This window comes from Dendropsophus ebraccatus, chromosome 4 (assembly GCF_027789765.1).
Source record: "Dendropsophus ebraccatus isolate aDenEbr1 chromosome 4, aDenEbr1.pat, whole genome shotgun sequence".
In the NCBI taxonomy this organism is placed as follows: domain Eukaryota; kingdom Metazoa; phylum Chordata; class Amphibia; order Anura; family Hylidae; genus Dendropsophus; species Dendropsophus ebraccatus.
Genome location: NC_091457.1, coordinates 100765992 through 100790059, shown reverse-complemented (window position 1 = coordinate 100790059; position 24068 = coordinate 100765992). Strand labels below are relative to the sequence as shown.

The 24068-nt window shown below is 42.8% G+C and overlaps 1 protein-coding gene across 1 annotated transcript; it reads right to left on the bottom strand.

The window, feature by feature from the left end:
- Positions 1-13726: 13726 nt before the first annotated feature.
- LOC138789816 (galectin-1-like) lies at positions 13727-17159 on the bottom strand. The gene is made up of 4 exons (XM_069968648.1): positions 17053-17159; positions 16372-16451; positions 14945-15116; positions 13727-14381 (listed from the first exon to the last, which is right to left on the bottom strand). Exons 1-4 carry the CDS (start codon positions 17062-17064, stop codon positions 14238-14240), a joined length of 408 nt encoding a protein of 135 aa, XP_069824749.1. The 5' UTR covers positions 17065-17159; the 3' UTR covers positions 13727-14237.
- Between the last annotated feature and the right edge of the window lie 6909 nt (positions 17160-24068).

The window sequence follows — 24068 nt, the reverse complement described above, 5'->3', positions numbered from 1 at the left end:
GGCTGATGTGAATAATGAAGAGGTAACTTTGGAGGAATCATGTCCTCAGTACCAAGATGTGCATGAAGGAGCTGGTATGAAGACTTTCACTTTGGAGACTGAAAGTGAATGCAGTCTGTATGTTGCCCTGTCTGAAGTGAGAGGTAGTGAGAACTGTCAGTCAATGTCTGAGCCGAGTGTCACTCATACAGTCCCATCCAATGTAGCTGGAAGTGAGAGGTTTCATGTTGCCGAGGGGAACAGCCTGGATGTTACCAATAAGGGAACCCAAATTACATATGAGAACAAGGACTGTGTGCACGCTGAGAGTGGTTCTCAGTACAGCCGTCCGATGCATGTCTCCACTTATGGACGTGGTCATGAAAGAAATGAACGGCAAAGTGAGAAAGTGGGGTACGGTGGTTCTGTGTTATGGAAAGTGCGGGGAAAACAAAAACCTCATGAAAAGTGTGATGTGTGTCCCCAGAAAAAGAAAATGAGGCATGAATGGTGTCACATCTTACCCCAATATAGGACCTTTGACCCAGGAGGGGGTGTTAATAAAGTGACAAGTCCTATGGCCTTTGTCAGGGGGGGAGGATATGTGGCATGGTGGGGCTGTAAGAGGCAGTTCTATGCCTCTGGAGTGGGAATTGGAGTTCAGGTGGAGCTCCTGCTCCAGATACTCCACTCCAGTCCAAGAGCTAATGAGGCTCTGAAACCACCTGGTGGAGCTCTATTAGAGACTCCAGAGCTTCCCAGGTGATGGCTCCCAGGTGAAGACTCCCAGTGTGGGAGAGAACAGGCAGCACTAGGCCTGTGGGAGCTGCAGACAAGAAGTCTGGGTAAGACCAGTGGAGCTGGTGATATTGAGCATTAGGCTCATAAGTGACAGCTAGGGAAGCTGTGGTGTTAGTCAGTGGCTAGACGGCCTAGGTTTTATTTTATTGGCAGTGTTGCCTATGTCTTTTGTTTTTTGAACGGATAAATAAAGCTGACTGAGGTCCGTATAAAGCATACAGCACTGACTGGACTGCAATTTGTGATGTGCCAACCGTCTCAGGCCCAGGAGATGGCGATCCCAGCGAGTGAGTAACCCCCAGATTGTCACAATATATAGAATGAATGTAGCTAGAGCAGCACGACTGATTTGGGAGGGTGCCAGCAGGTGGTCTTGACCAAGACTTCCAAGTATATAAAAAATGATCGCCCACAGCACTCCAGGTAGGTTGGAAATTCAAAAGTGTTTTATTCCATGATAGTGCAGCACAGCAAACAAGTCAAAAAGTGCGACGTTTCGACGACCTACCGTCTTTTTCAAGCATGACTAACAGAAAACAACAGACCTCTTTATACATGTGTGGTGATTAGTGTAGGGACGTGATTGGTGCTCAGGTTTGGATTAATTAGAGTTTGACAAGCAAACACAATGTGAATATATTCTGAGTGTGTGATACAAAAAAGGTGAAAATAGTGTTTAATAAAAAATAAGCTTAAGTCAGACGGCGGATAACATAATCATATAGATATGAACATAGATAAAAAAAAACAAAAAAAAAAAAAAAAAAAAACATTTTTCTTTATAGCATCACACTGTGATCCGGCTCACCACTCTGGCTGTTTTGGAACCAGGAACCTCAGGCAGACATACGCAGGTGCACTAAAGTGGAATGCTTTGTCAGTGCATCTACTGCGTGAAGTAACAATTCCTTAGGCGCTGTTCACATACTGGTGTGGTCTCCGGTACTCGGAATAATTCTGTTGATCCTTCACCTCGGGTCACAGTTGTCTGGCCCGGTACCGCTGTCTCCTATATCCTTTCTCAGATTCCACAGATTATTAAAAAGTCACCAGTTTTTTTGTGATCCCATATGTGTGTCTGGTAGCGTATGTTCCGATACTTAAGGAGCCCTAATATGGATTTCGCATCACCCCGAAGTATTCGGTACCGCGTCATCCTGGGTTCCTATGGCCACTCCAGGCCTTTTCTCAGACTAACGCTCCAAAAAAGAACACACCCGGTAAATCGCTTAGTGTGAACACACGCAGATAAAACAAATATGAAACAAATAAAAGAAAAAATTAAAGAAAAAATTGCCTGGGTTCCAATGTGTCTTTACAGGTGGTGAGTCTTCACACTGTGTTATTGGTATGATCTAAAAGATAAAAAAATCAATTGTTAAATAATATAATAACTCAAGATCCATTGTTTACAATATTTACAATCATTACTGTGGGGTTTGTCAGTCAAAGATAGCGGGATAGAGGAAATACATCCAATCACCTCAGTTGGTGTTTAGTAGTTTTATATTTAACATTTAAACCATGTATACCTAATGCCTCTGTTTTAAAGATCCATTGTAGTTCTCTTTTTTTCAATGCCAGTTGTCGATCACCTCCTCGTGGAGATGGAAACACTCTATCTATCACCATGCATTTGAGGTCACTCTCCTTGTGGTTCATCTCTGTGAAATGTTTAGCAACAGGTAGGTCCATTTTTTTCTTACGGATACTATACCGATGTTGGTTAAAACGTGTTTTAAAGTCCCAAGTGGTCTCCCCTATATAGATCTTATTACAGGGACACCATAGGACATACACAACATAATCTGAATTACAAGTAAGATAGTGTTTAATCTTGTATTCTTTTTTGGTTGCAGGATGTATGAAGGAGGTACCTTTGGACATATACTTACAATTCACACATCCCAAACATGGATAGGATCCAAGTTTCCGCGATGTAAGGTAAGTTTGAGTATCTTGTTTGTTGTCACGTATCTCAGTTTTAACTATTTTATCCCTCAGATTGTATCCTCTTCTGTATGAAAACAAGGGGGGGGTTTGGAATTCTGGAATATTTGGAAAGTTGCGTTTGACTATGGGCCAGTATTTGTTGATCATTTGTCCGATTTTAGGTGAAAGATGTGTGTATGTAGATATGAATGGAATGCGTGTTGTTGCATCCCTCTTACCTTCACCTCTAAGTAATTTCTCTCTATTTAGCTGCTTTACCTGTTCTTTACATTCATTCAATAGACCAACAGGATAACCCCTGTTGGTAAATTGTTTACTCATGTGTTCAAGTGTCACATCAAGCTCATCACTTTTTTCTATGATCCTTCTAGCCCTTATCATTTGACTTTTAGGGAGGGATCTCACCATTTTTTTAGGATGACAGCTGTTGTACAACAATACGTTGTTGCAGTCCGTAGGTTTTACAAATATATTGGGGACTAACCTGTTACCCTCAACTGTCACTTCTACATCCAGAAAATTCATTTTGATGTCATCATAGGAATGTGTAAATTTGATGGTGTCATCAATTTCATTAAGATATTTTACAAAGGCTTCCAAAGCCGCATGTCCTCCGGTCCAGATAACGAAAATATCGTCTATGAAACGTTTCCAAGTCAGTACATGCTGAAAATGGTTGGTTCCATAGACTTTATTCTCCTCTAAGTGTGACATAACAATGTTTGCAAAAGTGGGGGCTACATTAGCCCCCATTGCCACGCCCCTTTTCTGAAGAAAGATTTTTTTGTCAAAACAAAAATAATTGTTGGTCAGATTCAATTCCAACAGTCTCATTATGAAGTCCCTTTCCTTGGGTTTAAGTGTCAAATGCATTAGCATATCAAGTGTGGCTGCTAAGCCCATGTCCAGTCTAATTGAAGTGTACAAACTGGCAACATCAAATGTTACCAGTAATGAACCCTCAGGGATGTATAAATCTTTTATGGTTTTGAGAAAATGTGTTGTATCCTTTAAATGTGATCTAGATCCATCGACTAATGGTCTTAATATTCTATCCAAATATATAGAAATGTGACTAAGTATGGAGTCCCGGCCGGACACAATCGGTCTCCCCGGCGGAGACTCCAAACTTTTATGGATCTTGGGCAGGAAGTACAATATTATTATTATTATTTATTTTTGTTTTGACAAAAAAAATCTTTCTTCAGAAAAGGGGCGTGGCAATGGGGGCTAATGTAGCCCCCACTTTTGCAAACATTGTTATGTCACACTTAGAGGAGAATAAAGTCTATGGAACCAACCATTTTCAGCATGTACTGACTTGGAAACGTTTCATAGACGATATTTTCGTTATCTGGACCGGAGGACATGCGGCTTTGGAAGCCTTTGTAAAATATCTTAATGAAATTGATGACACCATCAAATTTACACATTCCTATGATGACATCAAAATGAATTTTCTGGATGTAGAAGTGACAGTTGAGGGTAACAGGTTAGTCCCCAATATATTTGTAAAACCTACGGACTGCAACAACGTATTGTTGTACAACAGCTGTCATCCTAAAAAAATGGTGAGATCCCTCCCTAAAAGTCAAATGATAAGGGCTAGAAGGATCATAGAAAAAAGTGATGAGCTTGATGTGACACTTGAACACATGAGTAAACAATTTACCAACAGGGGTTATCCTGTTAGTCTATTGAATGAATGTAAAGAACAGGTAAAGCAGCTAAATAGAGAGAAATTACTTAGAGGTGAAGGTAAGAGGGATGCAACAACACGCATTCCATTCATATCTACATACACACATCTTTCACCTAAAATCGGACAAATGATCAACAAATACTGGCCCATAGTCAAACGCAACTTTCCAAATATTCCAGAATTCCAAAACCCCCCCCTTGTTTTCATACAGAAGAGGATACAATCTGAGGGATAAAATAGTTAAAACTGAGATACGTGACAACAAACAAGATACTCAAACTTACCTTACATCGCGGAAACTTGGATCCTATCCATGTTTGGGATGTGTGAATTGTAAGTATATGTCCAAAGGTACCTCCTTCATACACCCTGCAACCAAAAAAGAATACAAGATTAAACACTATCTTACTTGTAATTCAGATTATGTTGTGTATGTCCTATGGTGTCCCTGTAATAAGATCTATATAGGGGAGACCACTTGGGACTTTAAAACACGTTTTAACCAACATCGGTATAGTATCCGTAAGAAAAAAATGGACCTACCTGTTGCTAAACATTTCACAGAGATGAACCACAAGGAGAGTGACCTCAAATGCATGGTGATAGATAGAGTGTTTCCATCTCCACGAGGAGGTGATCGACAACTGGCATTGAAAAAAAGAGAACTACAATGGATCTTTAAAACAGAGGCATTAGGTATACATGGTTTAAATGTTGAATATAAAACTACTAAACACCAACTGAGGTGATTGGATGTATTTCCTCTATCCCGCTATCTTTGACTGACAAACCCCACAGTAATGATTGTAAATATTGTAAACAATGGATCTTGAGTTATTATATTATTTAACAATTGATTTTTTTATCTTTTAGATCATACCAATAACACAGTGTGAAGACTCACCACCTGTAAAGACACATTGGAACCCAGGCAATTTTTTCTTTAATTTTTTCTTTTATTTGTTTCATATTTGTTTTATCTGCGTGTGTTCACACTAAGCGATTTACCGGGTGTGTTCTTTTTTGGAGCGTTAGTCTGAGAAAAGGCCTGGAGTGGCCATAGGAACCCAGGATGACGCGGTACCGAATACTTCGGGGTGATGCGAAATCCATATTAGGGCTCCTTAAGTATCGGAACATACGCTACCAGACACACATATGGGATCACAAAAAAACTGGTGACTTTTTAATAATCTGTGGAATCTGAGAAAGGATATAGGAGACAGCGGTACCGGGCCAGACAACTGTGACCCGAGGTGAAGGATCCGCACAACAGAATTATTCCGAGTACCGGAGACCACACCAGTATGTGAACAGCGCCTAAGGAATTGTTACTTCACGCAGTAGATGCACTGACAAAGCATTCCACTTTAGTGCACCTGCGTATGTCTGCCTGAGGTTCCTGGTTCCAAAACAGCCAGAGTGGTGAGCCGGATCACAGTGTGATGCTATAAAGAAAAATGTTTTTTTTTTTTTTTTTTTTTGTTTTTTTTTATCTATGTTCATATCTATATGATTATGTTATCCGCCGTCTGACTTAAGCTTATTTTTATTAAACACTATTTTCACCTTTTTTGTATCACACACTCAGAATATATTCACATTGTGTTTGCTTGTCAAACTCTAATTAATCCAAACCTGAGCACCAATCACGTCCCTACACTAATCACCACACATGTATAAAGAGGTCTGTTGTTTTCTGTTAGTCATGCTTGAAAAAGACGACGGTAGGTCGTCGAAACGTCGCACTTTTTGACTTGTTTGCTGTGCTGCACTATCATGGAATAAAACACTTTTGAATTTCCAACCTACCTGGAGTGCTGTGGGCGATCATTTTTTATATATATATATATATATATATATATATATATATATACAGTGTCGGACTGGAGTGCCTTGGCCCACCAGGGGAAATCATTCTTGGGGCCCACCCTTCTGCCACCGCACTTATCTATGGTAACATTAATAAGGGTCCATTAACACAGCGTGATATGGGGCAGCATAGGGCTGCAAATGATTGCTAATCAGCAGGGCAGGTGATGTGCGGCCGACAGCAATGATCTTAGTCGCACAAAAGATCAAATCAGTCGACTATGGGACATTTGCTTGCATGTCAGCAGATCTCTGGCACTTTTACATGGGCCGATCATCGGCTGAATAGACTTCCTAGGAGCACTTGTTACCGATTACTGGCCCGTGTAATTAGGCTATAAGACAATTTTTTTGTATGATAACGCTGTATACTTAGATACAAGTCATACAGCTACCAATAACACCAGTATACAAAGAGCAAATATCCCCACACATATTACCGCTATATAGTAACTGACCAAATCCTGTCTATCAAGACCGATATTACCAATAAACCAGTATACAGGAGGGAAATAGTATCACCATACATATTACCGCTATACTGTTACTGACCAAATCCTGTATACTGAGACCAATATTACCAGTATACAAGGGGGAAATATTACCGCAACACCACAACCATTGCTACCATATTGTTACTGACCAAATCTGGTATACTAAGACCAATGAACACCACACCAGATTACAAGTAACAAATAATACCCCCACATACTGACTAACACCACCACATACTGACTAACACCACCGCTGCTACTGAATAAAATCCTCTGAACAAAAGATCAATATCCCCTCATACAGTCATATAGAGGTAGCCCCAGCTCTACACTATATACGTTACAGTGCACATAGATTTAGTGACTCACAGGGGGACGTCTTCTCTGATCGGAGTTCTTCCCTTTTCATCTTCTTCTCCATCTGCCCTGGGCCCTTATGAGAACTTCTCCGAGCCACGAATCCACAGAATCTGACAGAGAAATATATTAGGCTCCTCACTCTGTCACCATCCTCATCTCTCTACACACTGCACATCTGTACTGGCCCCTTTACACCTTCTCTCAGTGATTAGCCCTGACTATTTGTAGCGTGTGTATGTGTGTGTGTGTGTGTATATATATATATATATATATATATATATATATATTATATATATATATTGTACACACCTTGTAGATGGCCCCTTGTTCAGTTCTCCATATAGATGGCCCTGTGTGCCTCTATAGTAGAGATCCCCCTCTGTGTAATCCCCTTACAGTAGATGACAACCTCTGTGCATTCCCTATATCAGGGGTAGGGAACTTCTCCAGCTGTTGCAAAACTACAACTCCCATCATGCCTGGACAGCCACAGCTAAAGCTGTAGTTTTGCAACAGCTGGAGAGCCAAGGTTCACTATCCCTGCCTGATAGTATATAGCCCCCTCTGTGTAGTCCACTAAAGTAGATGCCCCTCTCTGTGCATGCCCTATTGTATACACACCGCACCCAGTATAGTTACCCTTATACATTGTTGTCCCCCTCTGTGTAGTGCCCTTTATAGATGCCTCCTCAGTGTTGTCCTCCTTATAAATTGCCCCCAACCAGTGTCCCTTATAGATGGCTCCCTGTGTTATCCCCATTATAACTGGCCCGCTTGTGTTATCCATCCCCCCATATAGATAGCCCCCTTATGTTGGCCATCCCTACCCCCCATATAGCTCCTTATGTTGTCTATTCCCCCGTATAGCCCCCTTAGGTTGTCCTTGCCCCATATAGCCCCTTATGTTTTCCTTCCCCTGTATATAGCCCCTTATGTTGTCCTTCCCCTGTATATAGCCCCCCTTATGTTGTCCTTTCCTGTATATAGCCCCCCTTATATTGTCCTTTCCTGTATATAGCCCCTTATGTTTTCCTTCCCCTGTATATAGCCCCCTTATGTTGTCCTCCCCCTGTATATAGCCCCCCTTCTGTTGTCCTCCCCCTGTATATAGCCCCCCTTCTGTTGTCCTCCCCCTGTATACAGAACCCCTTCTGTTGTCCTCCCCCTGTATACAGAACCCCTTCTGTTGTCCTCCCCCTGTATATACCCCCCCTTCTGTTGTCCTCCCCCTGTATACAGACCCCCTTCTGTTGTCCTCCCCCTGTATATAGCCCCCCTTATGTTGTCCTCCCCCTGTATATAGCCCCCCTTATGTTGTCCTCCCCCTGTATACAGCCCCCCCTAATGTTGTCCTCCCCCTGTATATAGCCCCCCTTATGTTGTCCTCCCCTGTATACAGCCCCCTTATGTTGTCCTCCCCCTGTATATAGCCCCCCTTATGTTGTCCTCCCCCCTGTATATAGCCCCCCTTATGTTGTCCTCCCCCTGTATACAGCCCCCATTATGTTTTCCTTCCCTGTATATACCCCCTTATGTTGTCCTCCCCTGTATACAGCCCCCCTTATGTTGTCCTCCCCCTGTATACAGACCCCCTTATGTTGTCCTCCCCCTGTATATAGCCCCCCTTATGTTGTCCTCCCCCTGTATATAGCCCCCCTTCTGTTGTCCTCCCCCTGTATACAGACCCCCTTCTGTTGTCCTCCCCCTGTATATAGCCCCCCTTATGTTGTCCTCCCCCTGTATACAGCCCCCCCCCTAATGTTGTCCTCCCCCTGTATATAGCCCCCCTTATGTTGTCCTCCCCTGTATACAGCCCCCTTATGTTGTCCTCCCCCTGTATATACCCCCCCTATGTTGTCCTCCCCTGTATACAGCCCCCCTTATGTTGTCCTCCCCTGTATACAGCCCCCCTTATGTTGTCCTCCACCCTGTATACAGCCCCCCTTATGTTGTTCTCCCCCTGTATACAGCCCCCTTATGTTATCCTCCCCCTGTATACAGCCCCCCTTATGTTGTCCTCCCCCTGTATACAGCCCCCCTTATGTTGTCCTCCCCCTGTATACAGCCCCCCTTATGTTGTCCTCCCCTGTATACAGACCCCCCCTATGTTGTCCCCCCCTGTATAAAGCCCCCCTTATGTTGTCCTCCCCTGTATATAGCCCCCTTATGTTGTCCCCCCCTGTATACAGCCCCCCTTATGTTGTCCTCCCCTGTATATAGCCCCCCTTATGTTGTCCTCCCCTGTATATAGCCCCCCTTATGTTGTCCTCCCCTGTATATAGCCCTCCTTCTGTTGTCCCCCCCCCCCTGTATACAGCCCCCCTTCTGTTGTCCTCCCCCTGTATATAGCCCCTTATGTTGTCCTCCCCCTGTATATAGCCCCTTATGTTGTCCTCCCCCTGTATATAGCCCCCCTTATGTTGTCCTCCCCCTGTATATACCCCCCCCTATGTTGTCCTCCCCCTGTATACAGCCCCCCCCCCCCTTATCTTACCCCCTCTGATAAAAAAAAAACAAAAAAAACACAAGACTACTCACCTAACCACACGCTCCCCCGTCGGACGCCGGCCTCCTCTTCTCTCTTCTCCTGACAGGTGAGCAGCTCCGTTGCGAAGTGCCGCCAGCGCCATCACTGACCTCAGTGTGCGCCGCGGTGGCTGGGACTTCCGGTATTCGCTCCATGAACCGGAAGTCCTAGCCGCCGCGGCGCACACTGAGGTCAGTGATGGCGCTGGCGGCACTTCGCAACGGAGCTTGCGACACTCTTGTGATCGCAAGCAAATCTCTGCTTGCGGTCACAAGAGTGATTGACAGGTCAATCAGAACACTTCCTTACATTTAACTGGAAGCGATTGTTGCGATCGCTTCCAGTTAAAAAGGGAGGCGCGGCCCCCGGCCCCCCTAGGAGCGGGGGGGCCCACTCCAGCTCGGGGCCCACCGGGGGTTTCCCCGGCCCCCCGGTGGCCCAGTCCGAGCCTGTGTATATATATATATATATATATATATATATATATATATATATATATATATATATATATATATATGGAATAGTGTGGTCGAGGTCTATCACTTCACCCCTAGCTACAGAGTTCCAGGAGAATGCCAAATCATCCATAGGATACAAGCTGCCCACATTTTCATTTTGATCTAGTGTAGAGTTCTGTATTCAGTACATGAGTCACCTGGTTAAAAATGCTTCTGTGGTTTCCTGTGATGGAGTTTCTGTTCATATAGAGCTGGAAGAGCAATAAAGTTGTGCACACAGATCTATATACAGAAAAGCAAAGACTGTAGATGGTCAATAGATCAGTTTAAAATGAGATATAATATAGATGTAATATGAGAATATGGCCAGGGGGATCACTAAGAAATCTACAACAGTCTGCTATAGGGTACCTAGATCTCTGCTAAGAAATGCCACTGCATGACTAGATCAGCTTGTTATTCATTCTACACATTCCTGCTATAATCATAGAACTTAAAGAGAACCAATCACCTAAAATTTACTATCCCTATTATCAAAGATTCTCTCTCCCTAAGTCTATCTATGAAGATACAGACTGCCTTTGCAGTCTGTATCTTATTCTTTACCTAATTCCTCTTCCTCTGTGCAGTAATGCTGGGCGCCGCCATCTTGATGACGTCACGCTGGAACGCACCGCTGGAACACACGTGACGTCATCAAGATGGCGGCGGCCGGCATTAATGCACCGGAACAAAGGAGCAGGTAAAGTATAAGATACAGACTGCAAAGGCAGTCTGTATCTTTATTAAGTCTATTTACGAAGATACAGACTACATTTGCAGTCTGTATCTTATACTTTACCTGCTCCTTTGTTCCGGTGCAGTAATGCCGGCCGCCGCCATCTTGATGACGTCACGTGCGTTCCAGCGGTGCGTTCCAGCGTGACGTCATCAAGATGGCGGCGCCCGACATTACTGCACCGGAACAAAGGAGCAGGTAAAGTATAAGATACAGACTGCAAAGGCAGTCTGTATCTTAATAAATAGACAGAATGAAGATACAGACTGCCTTTGCAGTCTGTATCTTATACTTTACCTGATCCTCTGGTCCGCTACAGCAAGACCGGCGCCGCCATCTTGATTTAGTCTTTTGCGTTCCAGCGGTGGAACGCAAGTGACGTCATCAAGATGGCGGCGCCCGGCCTTGCCGCTTTGCATGACGGGAGCTTCCTGTCTCGCGCCGGCTCTTTTGAAAAGAGCCGGCGCGAGATAGGAAAGTAAAAAGTAAATATTTTAAAAACAAAGCCAAAAAAGTAATAAATTATATTTACAAATATTAATAAAATAAGTAAATACATCTAATTAGGGAAAAAAAAATTTTTTATTTTCATTGATGATTGGTTCTCTTTAAATATTACATAATATTACCTACTTAACCAAGTGTGTACACCTGCACGGCCCACCATGTTCCTTAGCCATATATTTTCTTATGTATCTTTGCTAATGTGCATAATGTGATTTATATTTCCATAAATATAGTGTTATAGTGTAATAATAATGTACTGTACATGTATGGGTTACCATTGCTTTAAAGAGTTAAAGGGAATCTGTCACTAAGTAAATGCTGCCTTAAATGAGAGCAGCATAAACTAGTTACAGAAATGCTTAACAGATCGGTGTATTACTTACATCATTATTTTATTCCATTCTTCTAGTATGCAAGAGAATAGGATTCTTGCCACACACCTCCCCCCCACCCTCCAGCTGCTGATTGACAGTTGACTGCCTATACACACAGCATGGATAGATAACAGCCAATCAGCAGCTGGTGGGTGGAGTTTTCTGCTTCTTATGAATATTGAGGACTACTGGGCTCACACACATAATGGAGAGGACTACTAATTGTCTATGTTATTCAGGAGGATGTCTCTGAATCATATACACAGAACAATGCAAGCGATACATCATTCTGTTCTGAGTCATTTTAAGGTCCCCATAACTTATACTTTAGTTGACGCTCCTGGTGGGTAAGGGCGTCAGTATAAGGTGTGTGGGGCTCTCACAGATGATGTTGGGGTTGAGCTTGATTGAAAATCATCACCTGACCCCCTTTGTTCTGGGGGAAATAAGCCACAGCTTTCTGGGTGTGGCTTAACCCTCACCATAGAGAACAGAGGAGCACTCGACCATGACCTGGGGAGAACAGGAGGGATAACTGACAACCACATGATCGTATGGCCATCAATTATTGCATATGTGTGACCACCTTAAGGCTAAGTTTCCACAACGTAAATTTTCTATTAATTATGGCCATGGTTGCTGATTTGCTCTTATACACACATAGTATACACTCTGGCCGGGATTCTTAGCGGCTGCAGATAAAAATGACATGTCATTTTTTGCGGCCACTATTCATACTTTTCCACACACTGTGGAAAGTGCGGCTCCATTGTCGGCTCTGGTGAATTGGGATGCGGGCACTCACGGATCTGGCCGATACTGCAGATACTGAGTTTGGGCATGGGGGAGGGGGCACTGTATAAAAGAACCAATGCAAGGGATTGCGATGATAATGCTGTGGGGCAACAGATTTCTGCTGTGGGGCCATACTTGAAGGCCATGAGCCACAATTGGTCATTGTAAATGGTGTAACAAGCTTGTGTTCTTATTAGAAAATTATCCACTGTGTAGACAATGATCATAGAAGAAATGCTCGTAGTTTTGATGCAAGTGCTCTTGTGCACAATTTTATTTTTGCATAAAGTGTAAGCACAGACATAAGTCAGACGTTTCGGTGGTGACACCTTTATCAAGGGTCTGTATATGTGAAAGCTGTATGTAGATGGCAGGGTAGTGTCCCGTAGGTCTGCTGGTTGGTAACAGGAGGTCCGAATGAGGCTGGGGCCCGAGTGGGCTCGGGGGAGACAGGCGTCGGACAGTGAAACCACGCCAGGCGTTGACCGAGATCCGGCGGAGTGGAGTCGCGCAGTGATGATGTCTGTGATTACACTTTATGCAAAAATAAAATTGTGCACAAGAGCACTTGCATCAAAACTACGAGCATTTCTTCTATGATCATTGTCTACACAGTGGATAATTTTCTAATAAGAATACCTCTATTTTCCACTTGGAATTGGATAACTGAGTGCTACTCCTTACGCCTACACGTAACAAGCTTGTGTGTCTGTCAAGTCATTGCATCTGGGCTTCACTCTGTAGTAAAGGGCGAGCCAGACTATATTAGATGAGGGAACCAGACACTGGTATGATGATGAGGGGGTTACTTCTTATTGCCAGTATGTGTGAACTAACTAATGGCTATCCTGCTTTAGGACAACAGGTGTGTACAAGAGACCATCGTTAAATGTACTACCTCTTTTTTATACATCACCATTTTCCCACCATCTGTGCCATTTTAGCGACATGCCTCTTTATGCACTGGATATTGGCCTGGTGCCCCTAATGGTTATGTCTCCCAAGGGAGGGGGTATCATAACACTGGGTACGTCAGCCCCATCTCCAGTGCATAGAGCTCCAGCCCCCCCCTTGTTCCTTTCCTTTGTTGTCAGGACACATGGATCAGGATAAGGAATGGACCATATGCAGGAGAGGTTATCATTTTATTATCCATTTCACATGCAACATACTCGGCAGCACTATAAACACTATAACTCCCTTGTCCCAAATGGGTTCACAATCTAATTTTCCTTTCTCAGGGTTCATGCAGCGTATTTAAAAAATAAAAATTATAAAAGCATGCATATACAAAAAACGGAAATGGAAGTAAAACTAATAAAATGTATTGGCACCAATTTTCAATGAAGAGAAACAAACGGAATTAATACAGAGCCGCATTACAGATATTTAAGTAACCTGGTACTCATTGCTAATTCCTTATATGATGGAGTTTTGGAAAAGTAGTGCGGTAGTTCTGCTCAGACTGACACTTACAACCTAGTGCTTCAAGCACTGAACCACTAGGGAAGGGGGTATTATAATAGATTTTACAGGAACAATGCTACCTTGAAAAAAAGTTAGTATATTCTGTACTGAGAGTGCTTGAGTTTATGAGGCTGGATAGGAAGTTTGGTAGATTCAATTGGATATATCAGCTACTCTGCTGTGATGGACTTGAACTGAAGTCCTTCCAGGGAGACAAAGGAGATTGCAGGCAGGGCCATACGAACAGGAAATGAGACTTGGTCTCCTGAAGACAACTTTACAATAACTTTGTCTGTCTGGTACTCAAAGCAAATCTGTGAAGACAGCAAAACAGATACAGTCATCCAAGGATTCTTGTTCATACCTATAAGCATGTTCCTCTAAATTGGGGTCAGAGTTACTTTTACTAAACCAGTGAAAAGATGATTAAGGTGTCTGCTCCCTGAAATGCGTGGGATAGTTGGTCCTAGTAGGTGATTTTATGAAGATTTAGATTTTATGAAAATTTAAAGGATAACTCTGGTAAAATGTAAAAATCCAGGGTGGGAAGGGGGGAGTAGATGCATAATAAAAAAGCTATACTTACCCGTTCCCCCTCCCCATCTCCTGGATCTCCCAGTGCTCCACCTCACAAATGCCCACTCAGCCAGTCAGTGACTGTGGCAGGACACCTCTGCAGTCACTGACTGGCTCAGTGGGTAGTTCCAGTGAGCTGGTGGCGCTGCGCTACAGAATCACAAGGACAGGTAAGTATAGCTTCTTTATTATGTTTCCACCCCATCCCCCATAATTTTACTAACCCAACAACTTCCTTTTATGATGCAAATATAAATATTAACACTAGAAAACCTGAAGTCTCCCCAAAAAGGCCTCTCACCGTTGTTTCTGACCCCTGCTGGAAAGGAAAGACATCTTCTCTTTGTTCCGTTCCCCAGGCATTAGCCTCTTTGGAATTGCAGACTATCTTTTGGATATCTCCATGAAGGTCAAAGCGAGCGTTAAAATGGAGGATATAATTTGAACCATTTTCCCCCAAATTTACTGCAAAGCTGAAAAGAAAATAAATGACCTGTTAAGGATGCTTTTGTAGCACTAAATATTTGTAATATGAACATATGTGACATAAGGATTTTTAACATGTTAAGAGGGTTTCCCTCCTTTCTGCCTGACCACTAGAGCCATTGGCCTTTACTAGACCACCATTGTCCTGTCCACTTCCTGCCCATGTGGACAGATGAAACTCTACATGAAGCTGCACTAGGTATCAAAGAGGGTCGAACTTATCCTATTAAAAATAATAACACTTTAGGTTTGAGATTCATTTTTCCTGTGATGGCAAACGCTTTGAGGCTCAAAATAAGTTTGAATATACTGTGTGCTCACATAGCTGAAGTGTCTGATATATGAAAGAGGTTTTGCTTATTAGAAAGATAAAGAAAGTTTAGGAAAAACTTTGTAGGATAACTCCTAAGGCAAGTGTCACAGACAGCTTTATTGGAAAACTGCCATTGCAATTTTTGATGTGGTCCGACAGGAAGTCATTCCTTGAAATCTACTTCTGGTTTTGCCTCAGAACAGAGCCACAAAAATTTCATTTTTTTCAAACGCCTTAAAACCTTTTTTTAAATGCTTATCTTGTACTTATTATGGTGCAATTTTTTTTCTAAGGTGTTTTCTAATGTTTCTAACGTTTTCAGCTCTTTATTTTTATACAACAGGCAGACTGGCAATTTTTTTTCTATATTTTAATTAAAAAAAAAAAATCTTAATTTTGCTTATAGATTGGTATTTATCTTGGATTGGTATGTAATCCTCCACCCCACCCCATAGCAGCTAAATGGTAGGAAATTAACTATATAGAAAATTGCTCCAAATTGCTACAATGTCGGATCATTTGTTTCTAGCTGGAACAAAAGATGTCATGCAGACACATCCCAATTTTCCTATTGCATAATATTTATTCTTGTTCAATCTCAGCATGCATTATGGGAAAGTTGGGAACTGTGGATCTCCCCTTTATTAAGTCAGACAGTCGGTTCTCTTCTGTACAATGACATTTATTCTTTGTACGCTTTTTACGCTCATTTTTTACCTTGCGTTTTCCTCTACAGTAATTTTCTCTCTGGCTGGGAACATGTGGGGTTCGTCTAGCACTGATCTTATTTTGGCTACTATAGGAACTCTGCTACACTCACTATAGCCGCACAATGACATCCGCCACATACAGTGAGATCAGAATTTCCATCTGGAGTTACTACAGATTTTTGGCAGGATTTGAGCCTGTAACATCTATATTATTCTTACCCTTTGCAGTCCGGGGGGATGAAGCCCTTGATTTCCACGCAGTGGCCTGGTTTCAGGTCAAGGTTTTTCAGGACCACACCCTGTAAATGGAGGGCAGTAGACACATGAGATGAACAGAATGAAGAGTTAACATAATCATGTAAGGAGTCTAAATATAGGAGAGAAGTGACTCATACATAACTGTAACCGCAGCACTTTCCTCGGAGAAGAAAAGACGCAAATCAGACCCTTATAACAAATCATCACAAGCAATAGGTTGTAACTGTGGAATGGGACAGACTAAGGTCCCCAGTAAAAAAAAAAAGTTTTGTGAAGTCTTTATTGCATTATTTAGAGAGTGGAAACAAAGTTCTGTAATAATATCAAACACTTTAACACAAGCTGCTGAATCTCCTTGCGTCTTAAAGCTAAGGGAAATAAAAGAGTTAACACTGTAATTGGGCTGCGGCTTTATAAGCCATGGCAGACGCTCATTTCTGGGATGGACCGAGAACCGTTACAACAGCCACCCACACACTATAGACTTTCCACTCCTTTTATAGGAAAAAAGTTATTGCAATAAGATATGAAAGGTCGCTGTATATACAGGGAGAACGAGAATTAGCTTGATGTACCCCAGTCATCTATCCCACCACCAACACACCAAAAAAAACCACATTCCAGCTAGAGCCCCTCACTCACGTCAGCTGCCATTGTCCTTCTGCTCCAGACTCAGACACTGCAGCAGCTGCTCACTCAGCCTTTATATCAAAGTGGGTCTCAGCCAATCAGAGGAAAGGGCGTGTCTTTTATTAACTAAAAGAAGCTACAATGATGAGATTCTCAAGATCTGGTATGATAAACATATAAATCCAGAGCTATACAACACAATCAGTACAGAGAGCTAGAAACCGACCAGGTAGACTATTATCCCTCACTACACTACAACCCCTGGGATTGTCTACCAGACATTACCTAGGAAAGAACTATACATTATCTAGGTTCACACTTTCAGGTCTTTTTTTACAGTGTGTTTGATCAAAGCAGATGACAAATATGAGATTTCTTCTCTGACGTCACACAGCAGGCTGCAGGGACTGAGAAGAACCAGCAGAAGCAGCAGGGAGGGCTGGACATTATAGTCGTGAGTAATGAGAGTAGATAGGAAGAAGGACTCATCCCGGGGTAGGAGAGAATGATCTAACACAGCAGTGAAGGATGGATGAGTGTAGAGTTTGTGGGATCAGCAATATACACAGAAGAGAGGAGCATCCATAGCAAATAGTGATGAGCGAATAGTGAGATATTCGAATATTCGATATTCGTACGAACATACCGCGACTATTCGAATATTCGTTCGAATATTCGATCCCATTAAAGTCTATGGGAACAAGTATTCGATTAGTGAAAAACATCTATTTGACCATTTGGAGGGTGAAACCGGAAGCTGGGGGATTTGAACGCTTATCGAATACTTAGCAAATATTCACAGGATATGCGTACGAATATCGAATATTCGAATATCTCACTATTCGATCGAATATCTATTCGATCGAACAGTGTTCGCTCATCACTAATAGCAAAGATTAACTCCCCCCCCCCCCCCCCATTATACTGCTGCATTTTATAAAAAAGTGAAAATGGGCCATGTGTTTGTTTTTTTTCCAGATTTACACATTCTTCCTTCTTCCTTGTTAATAGTGCAGTTCTTCTTAGGAATACCGCAAACTATGGTAGGTCGCATCCCTCTGAAGGCCCTAGACCAGGGATGGGGAACCTTCTGCCCTCCAGCTGTTGCAAAACTACAATTCCCATCATGCTTGGACAGCCAAAGCTAAAGCTTTAGCTATACAAGCATGATGGAAATTGTAGTTTTCCAACAGCTAAAAGACCAGAGGTTTCCCTACCCTGCCCTAGAGTAACTGCATGCTCTCACTCTGTGGTCTATATCTCCTTGTGCACCACAGTTCAGTTGGCTGTGATGAGACTGATCATGCAGCAGGAAGGAGAGGAATGATAGTGATATATTGCACAAAGAGTAAAGCAGGGCCAGACAGGGAGTACAATTCAACCCTGGCATTTGAAAGTACACATGTGCCTTTGCTATGTGACCAATCTATATCATAAAAATGAAAGTCTGTCTGTCTGTCTGTCTGTCCTCTATAGACTTCCAAACGCCTGAACCATTTGACCCTAAGTTTGGCACACAGATACATTGGGTGCCCGGGAAGGTTATTGCGAAGGTCCCGTCCCCACCAGATGTACAGGAGGGGAGGGGGAGGGGGAAGAGAGGCGCCCCATAGAGATGAATGGGAAAATCTCCTCACTGCACACACAGGTGATATAATTAGCTGCAGCAGACACGGCAGTTGGAGCCTTAGCAACCAATAGGATTACTGCTTTCATTTTCACAGGGAGTTGTGGTTGCTAGGGAAGCTGCCTCACAACATCCACAGTAATAACTGGTAGACCCCCTACTCCATCTATACAGTACATGTATACAGGACCCCCTACTCCATCTATACAGTATATGTATACAGGACCCCCTACTCCATCTATACAGTATATGTATACAGGACCCCCTACTCCATCTATACAGTACATGTATATACAGGACCCCCTACTGCATCTATACAGTACATGTATATACAGGACCCCCTACTGCATCTATACAGTACATGTATATACAGGACCCCCTACTCCATCTATACAGTACATGTATATACAGGACCCCTACACCATCTATACAGTACATGTATATACAGGACCCCCTACTGCATCTATACAGTACATGTATACAGGACCCCCTACTCCATCTATACAGTACATGTATACAGGACCCCCTACTCCATCTATACCGTACATGTATACAGGACCCCCTACTCCATCTATACCGTACATGTATACAGGACCCCCTACTGCATCTATACAGTACATGTATACAGGACCCCCTACTCCATCTATACATTACATGTATACAGGACCCCCTACTCCATCTATACAGTACATGTATATACAGGGCCCCCTACTCCATCTATACAGTACATGTATATACAGGGCCCCCTACTCCATCTATACAGTACATGTATATACAGGGCCCCCTACTCCATCTATACAGTACATGTATATACAGGACCCCCTACTCCAACTATACATTACATGTATATACAGGGCACTACAGGTATACCAAACTGTGACTGGGTAACACTGCCACACCAGACCTGACCAATATCGCCATACTGTGCTGGATAACACTGTCATACCAGACCTGACCAATACCACCATACTGTGACTGGATAACACTGTCATATCAGACCTGACCAATACCGCCATACTGTGACTGGATAACACTGCCATACCAGACCTGACCAATACCGCCATACTGTGACTGGATAACACTGCCATACCAGACCTGACCAATACCGCCATACTGTGACTGGATAACACTGCCATACCAGACCTGACCAATACCGGCAAACTGTGACTGGGTAACACCGCCACACCAGACCTGACCAATACCACCATACTGTGACTGGATAACACCGCCATACCAGACATGACCAATACCGACACACTGTGACTGAATAACACTGTCATACGGGTAAATACAACCCTGCAGGTATACAGGACACTATAGGTATACAGGACCCCAAAACTATACACTACAGGTGCACGGGACCTCCACAAAACTATATACTACAGGTATACAGGATCCCAAACTTTACACTACAGGTATAAAGGACCCCAAAACTATACACTACAGGTATACAGGACCTCCACCAACTATATACTTCAGGTATACAGGACCTCCACCAACTATATACTACAGGTATACAGGACCCCAAACTATACACTACAGGTATACAGGGCTCCATACTATACACTACAGGTATACAGGAACTCCACCAACTATATACTTCATTTATACAGGACCTCCACCAACTATATACTACAGGTATACAGGACCCCAAACTATACACTACAGGTATACAGGACCCCAAACTATACACTACAGGTATACAGGAACTCCACCAACTATGTACTACAGGTATATAGGACCCCAAACTATACACTACAGGTATACAGGACCTACACCAACTCTATAATACAGGTATACAGCACCTTCACCAACTCTATACTACAAGTATACAGGACCCCAAATATACTACAGGTATACAGGAACTCCACCAGCTATATACAAACTATACACTACAGGTATACAGGACCTCCACCAACTCTATACTATAGTTATACAGGACCCTCAAACTATTCACTACAGGTATACAGGACCCCCGAACTATATACTACAGGTATACAAGACCTCCACCAATTATACACTACAGGTATCAAGGACCCTGAAACTATAAACTACAGGTATACAAGACCTCCAACAACTATACATTACAGGTATACAGCACCAACTATATACTACAGGTATATAGGACCCAACTATACAGCACCAACTATACTACAGTTATATAGGACCCCAAACTATACACTACAGGTATAAAGGACCTCAAAACTATACACTACAGGTATACAGGACCTACACCAACTCTATAATACAGGTATACAGCACCTTCACCAACTCTATACTACAAGTATACAGGACCCCAAATATACTACAGGTATATAGGAACTCCACCAGCTATATACTACAGGTATATAGGACCCCAAACTATACATTACAGGTATACAGGACCTCCACCAACTCTATACTATAGTTATACAGGACCCTCAAACTATTCACTACAGGTATACAGGACCTTCACCAACTGTACACTGCAGGTATACAGGACCTCCCTCAACTATACACTACAGGTATACAGCCCCCCCCCCAACTACACACTACAGGTATACAGGACCCCCCCAACTATACACTATAGGTATACAGCCCCCCCAACTATGCACTACAGATATGCGAGACCCCTAAAAACTATACATTGTGGGTATACAGAACCCCTCCAACTATGCACTACAGGTATGAACTAATTCCACTGATTAACTCAGATGAAACAATACCTTTAGCTTGGCCTCCTGGGCACCTTATAACAAATCTAATTAACACACTGACACTTCATACCCGGGCAGCGCCGGGTACATTTTCTAGTTATAAATATATTTGTGCCAGAAAGTAAAGAAGATTTTTAATTTACTTCTATTAAAAAAATCTTAAGTCTTCCAGTACTTATCAGCTGCTGTATTCTTTCCAGTCTGATGTGACAGAATGTGTCCAGAACAGTAGCAAATCAACATAGAAAACCTCTCTTGCTCTCCAGACTAGAAAGAATACCACTTCCTGCAGGACATACAGAAGCTGATTAGTACTGAAAGACTTGAGCATTTAAAAAAAAAAAAAGTATTTCTGGCACCAGTTGATTTGAAAGACATTTTTTCTTTATTTGGCAAAAGGTATTTAAATATAAGTCTGATAGGTTCTGTGTTTATGATTTAGGCCAGGCCATCCATAAGGCCAAAATGCAGTTATTGATGAGGTACATTTGGGCAGGCAATTTCAACTATTTTGTGCATATTTTAAATGAGAAGTCCAGCCAAAAGTATTTTTTAATATGTTATTACTTATGGAAAGTTAGACAAATTCCTATTGTACATTAATTATGGGAAATGGACATATACTGCAGGGTTCAAATTCTGTAAGAAAAAAAGTGACATCACAAATCAGTTGTAATTTCTATGGAGTGTCCAGAAGGGGGTGCTCTATGTGTAGAAGTCTATAGAACTGTATTGTATATGCAACTGTATGTAATGTATCACAGGGACGCAGGGCAGAGAGGGACCAGGCTCACACTGGGAGAGAGGGAGATAGATGGCACCGAGCAGGGAGAAAGAGAGGTGTCCGTACATCTAACTACCTCCCCTCTCCCTCCCTGCTCAGTGTGTGGGACACATACACACTGTACTACTCCTCCCATCATCTGCTCATTGTATGAGCAGATGATGGGGGAGTAGTACCAGACCGATACCCATAACCACCCCACATACATTCCTCCATCCCACAGCCGCCCCCACCCGCCAGCATGATAATGGGGATCGGTCTGGTACTACTCCCCTATCATCTGCTCATACTATGAGGAGCAGATGGAAGGAATAGTACTGTGTGTATGTGTCCCACACACCGAGCAGGGAGGGAGTGGGAGGTAGTTAGATGTAGGGGCACCTCTCTCCATCCCTGTTCAGTGCCATCTATCTCCCTCTCTCCCAGTGTGAGCCTGGTCCCTCTCTGCCCTGTGTCCCTGTGATACATTACATACAGTTGCATATACAATACAGTTTCCTTAGCCATGATTAAGGCTGCGGTGTAGCAGCCGAAACGCGTAGGCTTCAGTTGGGGGCATGCCGCACGTGTGTACGGTGACGGAGATACAATAAACAACGCACTTGATTCCACCTTGCCGGGAGCTGGACTCGTTTCTTTTCCGCATCTACTCAGGACACCTGTTGGAGTGTGAGCCCGTGCTGTGAAGCTCGGTGGATGGGGTAAGCTGGCTTTTTTCCGTTCATGACAGTTTCATAGACGTCTACATATAGAGTGCCCCCTGCTGGACACTCCATAGGAATTACAACTGATTTGTGACGTCACAGTTTTTTACAGAATCTGAACCCTGTCTGATCTACTAAATTAAGGGAAATAGCAGTATATGTGCATTTCCCATAATTAATGTACATTAGGAATTTGTCTAACTTACCTTATGTAAAAACATATTAAAAATTTTTTTGGGGCCAGAGTTGTCCTTTTTTGTTATGCTAGTTTAGAAATAAATATACAGTAAGTTAAAGTGTACCTGTTGTTATATCTTTTAAAATCTAAACAAACAGTAGATATAAATCAAGTTTGCAATTTACATTCTTTTTTTTATCTTTAAAGCGACTCCGTACCCACAATCTGACCCCCCAAACCACTTGTAACTTTGAATAGCTGCTTTTAAACCAAGATCTGTCCTGGGGTCTGTTCAGCAGGTGATGCTGTTATTGTTTTAAAAATGACTTTTAATCCTGCAGCGCTGTGTCTAACGGCTGTGGCTTACATTAGTATATGCATTAGTCTGGCACCACCTCTCTGTCCTTCCTCCCCACCCTCCTCATCATTAGGAATGCTCCAGGCAGATTGCTTCCTATTCCCCTTCTGTGTGCATAATGAACATGGGCTGGATCGTTAATACACCTGTGCAAAGCTCAAACAGCAGTTAATGTTCCTGGATCATTCCTAATGATGAGGAGGGTGGGGAGGAAGGACGGAGAGGGTGTGCCAGCCTAATGCATTTACAAATGTAAGCCCCAGCCGTTAGACACATTGCTGCCGGATTAAAAGTCGTTTTAGGACAATAACTGCATCCCCTGCCGAACGGACCCCAGGACAGATCTTGGATTAAAAGCAGCTATCCGAAGGTACAAGTGGTTTGGGGGATCAGATTGTGGGTACAGAGTCGCTTTAACCACTGTTTTTAGTTATGCCATGACCTTCAACAATAGGTGGCAAGATTGCCTAGGTATCACCTGTTTCCCACTGACCAGGTCAGGGGTGTTGCTATTTGTGCAAGAAAGTAGTTGTGTTTTTTTCTAATCCTGGATAGCTCCTTTAACAGTACATACTCTGAGTAATGGTGCATTTACACAGGCAGATTTATCTGACAGATTTTTGAAGCCAAAGCCAGGAATGGATTTAAAAAGAGGAGAAATACTCAGTCTTTCATTTATGA